Below are 9,685 nucleotides of genomic sequence, written 5' to 3'. Positions count from 1 at the left end.
TCCACCTGTCTGTCCACCTGTCTGTCTGCCTTGTCTGTCTGTCTGTGTGCAGCGAGCTCCGACCGCCGCCTCTTCCTGTACCAAGTCCTGACCTGAGAAATGATACAGAAACTCAAATACGCACCAATCATTTTGACAACATCACAGGTTTTTTTGCCTTTTTTTTTGCAATAAATAAAAGACACCACACTCTCCTCGTCTGTCTCTCTCTCCGTTTTGTCTCCACTTCCCTGAACCAAGTGGGCGTGGAGCTGCAACACACGGCTCAGCGAGAGTCCACCTGCCGTTTTCATTTTTATTTTTAAGGCAGGATTATCCACACGACACGACACGGCACGGCGGCGAGCGAGCATCACATCACATCACATCGCATCGCATCGCATCACACCGTGGTCTCGTACTCCATCACTTCTTTGGGCGTTCCCAGGCAGCGGTACTGAATCCTGGGCGTGACGGGCGCGGCGGCCTCCAGCACCAGGATGGTTTTACGCAGCCGGCGGTCGATGAAGTGAGCGTCCCAGGCCGGGTACTTCTTCCTGGGCAGGTCTATTCTGATGACCGGCCCCTCTGTCCTGGGCGTGACGGCCGGCGCCGGCGCCTGCGCTCCCCGGTGAGGCGGCCGCACCTGAAACACGTCCCCGTCCGCCCCGAGCCCCTGCTGCTCCCGCTCCGAGCCTTTAGTTCTCTGCAGGGTCCTGGGGGGGCTGTTCACCACCAGCAGGTCGGGCGGCAGGCTGGACGCCGGCGACGCCAGCGCCTCCAGAGGAACCGGCGGCTCCTTCTCCACGATGAAGCCGCCCCACCCCGAGACGGCGCCGTCCGGGTGCAGCAGGCAGTAATACACGAACATGAAGAAGGTGCCGAGGGCGTAGCTGCTGGCCACCACGCACACCATGCTGACGGCGTAGAAGTCCGGCGTGGAGCGCGAGCCGCCGTACACGTGGTACCAGGCGGCGACGAGCGCCACGTTCTCCAGCAGCGCCGTCACGCTGTAGATGAGCATGCGGCAGCGCGTGCGCCCCTCCCTCACGCTGAACCAGCAGAAGACGTAGACGACGCCCACCATCATGTTGTAGATGATCTCCTCCCACTTGGACATGCAGAAGTCCGTCTCGCCCTGGATGATCCAGAAGGTCATGATGCACCAGTGCGCCACGATGAAGATGCCGAAGTAGAGCTGGAACACGGAGGCGAACAGGGCGAAGGCCAGCGCGCGGGCGCCGATGGTGAACAGGTGCCACAGGATCTGCACGATGACGGCCTTGTAGGTCATGGGCAGCTTGTCGTCTCTGGAGTCTCGCAGGACCTTCTGGTAGGAGGAGATCATCCAGGCCAGAGAGAGGAGCGAGGCCGAAGCCGAGAGTCCTGAGCAGGCGGCCGAGGAGAAAGAGAAAGAGAAAGAGAAAGTCATCCTCTTCTTTGCATCATCTATTTTATCTCACAGTTTTTTTACTCAGATGCTCTTAGTTTTACTTTACACTTTCAAGTAGAATTCACACAAATAATTAATTATATCTTAAAGCAGAAGTAAGCAGAATGTTTGTGTTAATATATAAGTCTTAAATAGTTATATCTTCCGACAGCAATCACTTATATAGAGTGTTTGGTCTGAAACACGGGTCTGTCAGTCACTCTGCTCTGCTCTGAGCCGAGGAGAAAACTTTCCTTGTATCCTACAACCTTTATCCAATGAGAAGAGAGAACGGCATAAAGGGGCGGTCCTCTCTGTGTGTGCAGCCAAGGGATGCGCGCGAATGTGGTGACGTAGGGACGAGGGCGGGGACTGCTAACTCCATCGGCTGACAAGAAGTTAGCCAAAACGACCGGATCGCTTACTTCTGCTTTAATTTTCAAGGACTTTTTTTTATGAAAGAAGCTAAAGACCTCTGCTCTGAAAAACCAGTCCAACTTAACTTCATCATCAGTCCAAAACTCAGGCTTCGTACTCCGTATTTTCTGAAATAAAAACTGCCTGGCTTCATCATTATGGACAATGAAGCAAGAAATGAAGTTCATCCTCTATCACATTTAATTGCAACAGTACAGAGTCGTCCCTCCTCAGGTACAGAGTTAAACCTACCGACAGAGGGAGAATCCCTTAGAGACACATAGAGATCTTCTGGATCTATCCAGTGGTTATGGCCACATCTGGTTCTGGACAATAAGTTCTGAGTGTTGTACCCCATCTTTCTTCATACTCAAGGAGTAACTTCACAACTTCAAACCATTTGTTGTTGGGTTCTTTTATTGCCTGTGTTGCTGTATAGCTTGGGCGGTGCATCTCTTATGGTTTTATTGCATTTCTAACCTGTCTCCTATATGTTGTGTTGTGATACACTTCGTAAAAGGGACATATTATGGAAATATCACTTTTTGAAGGCTCTTTAACATATATTTGTGTTTGTAAAATACCACCCCAACATGTGTATGCAGGTACAGGTAGAGGGGGCGTGGCCTGGTGAGCAGTGGCTCATTTGCATTTAAAGGGACAGGCTCTGAAACCATTCTGAATGTGACTGTTTTGAGCAGATGAAAAGAGCTGTGATGTTTGATCCTTGGGGAATTTTGGCCAAAGCATGTCACAGACATGTCTTTAAAGGGATAGTTCAACATTTTGGCACCCTAACCCATTGCCATAATCCCTATTGCTTTAGGAGTTGGTTCCTTACCTTTATTTGTCCGTGCAAGCTATTTTTAGAATGGTGGAGCAGAGCCGCGAGCTGCTCAGAGCTACGCTACGGAAGCTTTTTTGGTTTCTCTCATCAAACTCATCAAATACACAATCCAACAACTCCAAAACGCTCTGGTGGACAAGTTGTGACCTGCACATTCACCACGCTATGAGATAATAACAGAACATTACCAGACAGAGTTGTTTGAGGCAAATACTGAGGGAACTAATATGCGGAAAAGGGGCATAATATGTCTCCTTTAAAGGTGCTATATAAATAAAGTTATTACTATTATTCATATAAAGTCAGACAGGATGAAAATAGCTTCCTGGGGGGAGACATGTCTGACCGTTTAGCGCAGCAGGAATCTACAGCTCCGGCTCCGTGGGGGCCTGATCGAGGCGACTCGAGTGACTCATGCACAGCGTGGGCTGCAGACGAGTGACTGACTGATGTCCCGATTTACTTCTGACAGGGCGATGACAGGGCCACGGAGATTGGTCTTTCATTTTATTTCTTTTGTGTGTGTGTGTGTGTGTGTGTGTGTGTGTGTGTGCGTGCTCTGGCTCACCCTGCAGCGGCAGCACCTGTCTGGCCTGCACCATGATGCTGAGCTGCAGCACCAGCTGCGGCGCGCTCTTCAGGAAGGACTCCAGCAGACGCAGCATGCTGATGTCAGCGCTCGCAAACATCATGCGCCAGTAGTAGTGGCGGCGCTCGGGGTCGTGGTGCCAGCGGCTCTGCACGCCCAGGTAGAGGGCGTGGACGTACCTGTGCATCAAAACACACACACACATCACAATATTCAACATTATGAGACTTAATGAGACTTTATTTTCCTTACAAATACACTGTTGCCCATAAATTTGGAATAAAACTTTTTTTTTTAACCTGAAATGATTGTGATTTATTATTTTATAAGAGTGTATCTTCTCAAAATTGTAACTGGGACTCAGTGTGTCATCACTGCACCGGGTTAAAGGTGATTAATGATGTTTATAAAGATGAATAAAAAGAGGAATGTGTCTGAAAAAACAAAATCATTCCTCCAACTTTATGGGTAAACAGTGTAATACCAACAAATAACACAATTATCAATAATATGACAGTATCGTTATTCAAATAGAAAGAAACACAACTACACAAACCCAACGAACAGAACAGATTTGAGGGAGTTTGGGGTCAGATGTCTCAACTTTTCTCATGGTACTTATCTTTCACTACTGCAACCATGTTTTTTTGTCTGTCTATTTAAATTTACAACTGTCTGCTGTCTTTTATGTTTGACTGTTTCTCTGTTGTGGCATGTTCTGTACAGTTTTGTGAAGTTAAAAACTGTAGTGAAGTATTTAAATAAATAGATCTGGTATTCTTCCTCTGGCCACTGAGGTTGGTCGTTCCCGAGGAGAATAGGAATATGTGAAATGTGTGAGTTAGATGAAGTAGAAAGTGAGTCTCATTTCCTTTTATATTGTACAAAGAGAGATGTATTAGTATTTCATGAAATCTATAGACAAGATATGTTGGTGCTCTGATGAGCAGAAGCTGGAGTGGTTGTTTAATTTCCATGTGTTTAAGACTGATAGTTTTATTTGCCTGGAAAAGAAGACAGGAAATTTTGTTTAGTTAATTTCTGATGATTTCCCTTGAACCCTGGCATTGTTTTCCCTTTGAACTCCTGTTTGTTTTCTTATTTCCTTGATGTGTTGATGACGTGCTTTGGTCCCAGTTTGTTTTCTGGGTGTCTTATTATATAAGTCCATGCAGGCTGGGCATACAGAAGTATGCATGACACAATAATAAACTAACCCCTCCCCCTAAAACACACACCCATTTAGATATACACACTAATACATGCACACATAAGTGTCAGAGGGACACACACACACACACACATGCACCAGCACATTATGAAACTTAGTTTTCAAAGGTTACCACTTCATTTTCGAGTCCAAACCAATAATACATTCATCAATAATCAGGGCCGTTGCTAGGAATTCTGGGCCCCCTGAAAGAAAACTAAAGTGGCCCCCTGACTTTTCCACTTTTTTTTCTTAGACTACGTACGTATTATCATTTTTTTTTATTTAGCCTACTTTGTTTTGATGCTTACAATGAGTATTAGTCAGGGTCTTATGCAGAATAATTCAGTCATACAAAGATTAGACTACTGGGGTTTTTTGTGGGCCCGAGAATTATCATCATCTTTCTCCCCGATACAACGGCCCTGTCAATAATATCACAGAATCATAGTGAAGAGTAAACACAAGACATGATACCAGACTTTTAGACACAGACACACAGTATTACACAATTAGAAACCCCTCTACAGTAATACACATGCAAGGGTGGGCCTGTTCACACCCATAGACACACAAATACATGCACACATTTAAGTGTCAGAGGGAGACACATTCACCACACAGACACACACACATGCACCAGCAGCGCATTAAATATAGTTGAAGGAAGTGAGATTGAACAGAGTTTTAGGTTTTAATGCTGCGCTTCCAAAACTTCTGAACATCAAAACACAAACTCTCAGAAGTCACAACTCATTATTTCCTCCAGACTCTGGGAGCTGTCAGTCGTTCCTGCTGCTCCGCCGGGATTTAGATTAGACTGAAACTGAACTAAGACGCTCTGTGGTTTTAATTTTAGGTACAGACACTTTCTTTTTTTTCTTTCTTTCTTTCTTTCTTTTTTCTTTCTGGGGTGTCACTCGTCTGCGATCTCTCTCTTCAAATGAAATAAAACAAGTCGGAGCGGCTGCAGGAAGGAAATCCAAGGGAACTGAAGGTGTGACCATGCGACTATGCAAATCCTCAATGTGTAAACCATCATCACCATCATCATCATCATCATTATCATTATTACACGATAGCTGCTTGTGGAGGAGAGAGGAGCAGCAGCAGCAGCAGCAGCAGCAGCAGCAGCAGCAGCAGCTACTGTATAAATGTCTCAGTAATTGCCTGAGGGAGACGGGTCAGAGGAGCTATGTATGTAAAAGTTCATCACAAACACATGAATTAAAGTGCAACACGAGACAAAAAGTGTTGTATCTGCAGAAAAAAAATGGTCCCGACAGTGATATATATATTATTTAATCATGCATCAGTGTTAGATTAAAGCAGATATCAGTGGAATGTTTTTGTTAATATAAGTCCTAAATAGTCCTATTTTCCGTCAGCAATCACTTACATGAAGTATTTCAGCCTAAACACGAGTCTCTCCGTCACTCTGCTCTGCTGTAACCCGAGGAGAAAATTTTCCTTGTGGGATACAAGTGTTATCCAATGAGGGGAGAGAACGGCATGAAGGGCTGTGTGTGCAGCCAAGGGATGCGCGTGAATGTGGTGACGTAGCACGAGGACCAATTGATGCCTGACAAGGGCGGGGGCTGCTAACTCATGGTGCGTTCAAGGAAACTCGTACTTTGTGTTTTTCCTTCCTGTGAAGTCATACCAGTTCGATCTGGTACGAGTTCACGGGTCGGAAGTTACGAGTGGCCGTTATAGGGAACTTTCACAGACAACAGGATGGTAAAAACACGAGCTACGGGTTACCTGGAACGCTACCAAGTCGTAGTTGTGACTTGAAGCTGTAACTTACGGTTTCAAAAGCCTGCCTTGAACACAGCATTAGCCGAAACGGCCGTGCCGCTGTTATCTGCTTTAAGTTTTGGTAACACTTTAAAAGTACACACACTATTAAGCATGAGTTAAGCATTATCATCATTTATAACACATGAATACTCATCAGTATGTAGTTTTTAAACAGTTAACTCATCATTGATAAGCATTAACTGTATTTATAAACTATATATTAATGATTATTGATGCGTTATAAATGAAGAATTCTGTATTTATTAATGCTTAACTAATGCCTAATAGTGTTTACTTATTATAAAGGGTTACCAAACAAGTCAGAGCGGCTGCAGGAAGTGAACTGAAGGTGTGACCGTGCGACTATGCAAATTTACAATGTGTAAACCATCATCATCATCATCATCATCATTATTACACGATAGCTGCTTGTGGAGGAGAGAGAAGAGCAGCAGCAGCAGCAGCAGCTATAAATGTCTCAGTAATTGCCTGAGGGAGACGGGTCAGAGGAGCCGTGTGTCAACAAGCCCAGTGAACCACGAGGGAGTTTGTGTAACTCTTTTCTGCTCCGGTTTGCGCTACACAAAGTGCGCCTTGGGATGTAACACGCTGAGAAAATAGAGCACACGCACGGTAATGAGGGTCAAAGGGCTGCAAGACGAAGACGAAGACATAAACACACACTTTTACACACACACAGACACACTTCACTGTCTGTAATACGACCCTCCCTCCCTCCCTCCCTCTCCCCCTCCCTCCCTTTTTGCTTTACTTGCTGACATTTAATTCTTTGGTCGCCGGGAACCAAATTGATCCCCGGTTGGTTCACCTGACTATATCAGTGACGGATCAGTCAGTGAGTTTACAGCTGAGGGTAAAACACACCGTGGTAATCCTCTTAATGTGCAGACACACACACACACACACAAGCACACACAGACACACACATGCTGGTCTGAGAGCAGCAGCAGCAGCAGCAATAAACGGAGCAGCTTTAATGGCATTACCGGTAATTCTGTGCCGCCACAGTTTTTTTAATGTGCTCCTGGACACTCTCACACACTGACAGAGAGAAGTCTTAGCCTCTGGGAGGAAATAAGGAATCAATATATATTACCAACAGAGGCAGGAAGAGAGAAACCACAACACAAAGACAGACGCAGGCTGAAGCAGCAGGGCCGTTGTGTAGGGGAGAAAGGGGCCCAGAGACCAGTAAAAAACCAGTAGTCTAATCTTTGTATGACTGAATTATTCTGCATAAGACTTAACTTAATTTGTTTATTTGGATGGGACAGTGCACATTAATGAACATAAAAACATGTGAATGTGCCGAATTGTAGCAGCAATGCTAATTTCCATCCGGAGTCCCATAAACATAAAAACAGTACATAACAGTAGCCTACACATAATTATGTAGACAACAAGACGACTATGACGATGTAAAACATATTGACATATTAACAAACACTTCCATGGGTAGGGGGACCATAAGAGTTTCTGAGCGATAAAGTGCAAAAGTGCTGGGTTAAAGTGACAAGTGCTAAAGTGCAGACCCTGACTAATACTCATAGTAATGCTGCATTAGCATCAAAACAAAGTAGGCTAAATTAAAAAATGATAATACGTACGTAGTCTAAGAAAAAAAAGTGGAAAAGTCAGGGGGAAGGGGCCCACTTTTATTCTTTCAGGGGCCCCAGAATTCCTAGCAACGGCCCTGGAACTCAGGATCGATCAAAACAGCTGATTTGCATCTGATTCCTGTCGTTACACCTGATTTATCTTCTTTTTTTTTCATTGTTGTTGTTGTTTGTTAAACACATCTGATCACGTTTTTTCTCATCACCACCCTCCTCTTCCTTTTCATCCTCCTCCCTCCTCCTCCTCCCTCCTCCTTCTTCTTCAGCTGGCAGCAGTTCAAGCCTGTCAAAACCTATCAGCGCTGATGTGTGAGTCTGAGCGGTGCTGCCTTCCCCATCGCTGACCTACAGACCTACTACTACCATCCATGTGAGAGTAAACGCCAAAGTGTGCACCGGTTTTTGTTTTTTTACGGTCGGAGGGGCTTGGCTGTGGCTAATTAAACAGAGTTTGGAGACAGAGAGAGGAAGCAGCAGTGATGGAGATGGAAACACACACACACACACACACACACACACACACACACACATCAGAGCAAACAGGAAGCAGCTCTCCTGACATTTATGACTATTATTCATCCATCCTCCTCAGATCCAACACCAAAAAGATGTTTTTATGTTTGTTTGTTTTTTAATCCATAAGGCGATTGGTGTGGATGAGTTGATGATTGACCTAAAAACGCGTTAGGGGGCTGGGGCTGGGGATGGGGATGGGGTTGTGGTGGGGAGGAGGGGGAGTAGTAGCTAGAGAGGGGTGGGTGGAGTCTGACTGACTGATGCTGATGCCCTTTTTTTCTTCTTCTTTTTTTTCTCCAAAGCCGGAGAGAAACGTCAAACAATACAAAAAGACATTGTGGCATTTTGGGCACAACCGTCCTCACCCTGCTGCTGCTGCTGCTGAATGATCAGCGGTTATAGCCACGGGGAGAGACGCTGCTGCTGCATGGGCTTATTATTTGGATGCATGCATGTGCATTGTGCACACATAAATACACACACAAAGGCAGAAGCAGCAGAATGTGTAATGTGTAGTTTACCCCCACCCTCCTCCTCCTCCTCCTCCTGTGTTGAGTCTTACTTACCTCCAGACCTGAGCCAGCTGGAAGGTGTGGACCACGGCCTGGAAGAGCCACATCAGGACCCTGCAGCAGCTCCATGCTCCTCCCGCTGCAGCCCCGGCCCCGGCCCCGGTGCAGCCAGCGCCCTGCTCACCACCACCACCACCACCACCGCTGCTGTCCTTGGTGCTGAAGTCTCTCCTCCTCCTCTCCTCCTCCCCATGCTGCTGCTGCTGCTGCTGCTGCTGCTCCGACGCCGCCACCACCGCTGCAGCCGCCGCCGCCGCCGAGCCGCTCTCGACGCCGCCGCTGTCGGTGTCGGTGTCGGAGAGGAAATCGTAGGCGAACCATCGGAAGCTGAGCACCTGCACCACCACGGAGGGCACGATCACGAAGACCAGCGTGAGGGCGAAGCACCAGTAGTCGCTCCGTAGGTAGTAGTCCGCGGCCAGCCACAGGTCTGAGGCCCCGTCCGAGAAGAAGACCAGCAGGGCGCACAGCGTCCAGCAGCAGTCCGGCAGCGAGTAGCGCTGCTCGGCGGGAGAGCGGCGCTGCTGGGGGGTCAGGGCCGGAGGAGCCGGAGCTGGAGGAGGGTTAGGGTCCGACCTGGAGGAGGAAGGGGGAGGATGAGGACAGTCGGCTGGTGGGATGATGTCGTTTCGTAGAGAGACGGCTGCACCATCAGATTTCGCGGCCATGTTTGTTGTAGGGAA

At 47.0% G+C, this 9,685-nt stretch overlaps 1 protein-coding gene across 2 annotated transcripts; it reads right to left on the bottom strand.

The window, feature by feature from the left end:
* Positions 1-376: 376 nt before the first annotated feature.
* Positions 377-9,685, bottom strand: xkr7a (XK related 7a). Of its 2 annotated transcripts, none has more exons than XM_085783147.1 (4): positions 9,219-9,685; positions 8,997-9,170; positions 3,244-3,443; positions 377-1,365 (listed from the first exon to the last, which is right to left on the bottom strand). In XM_085783147.1, the coding sequence occupies exons 1-4, from the start codon at positions 9,668-9,670 to the stop codon at positions 383-385; spliced, it is 1,809 nt and encodes a 602-aa protein (XP_085639273.1). In that variant the 5' UTR covers positions 9,671-9,685; the 3' UTR covers positions 377-382. The 2 variants fall into 2 exon arrangements, with proteins under 2 accessions (XP_085639273.1, XP_085639272.1); XM_085783146.1 differs by having other exon boundaries at positions 8,997-9,179; positions 9,228-9,685.

Source organism: Trachurus japonicus, chromosome 7 (genome assembly GCF_045865225.1).
Source record: "Trachurus japonicus isolate A0001 chromosome 7, Traja_1.0".
In the NCBI taxonomy this organism is placed as follows: Eukaryota; Metazoa; Chordata; class Actinopteri; order Carangiformes; family Carangidae; genus Trachurus; species Trachurus japonicus.
The sequence above is the reverse complement of the archived record's forward strand: the minus strand, read 5'-3'. Positions and strand labels throughout refer to the sequence as shown.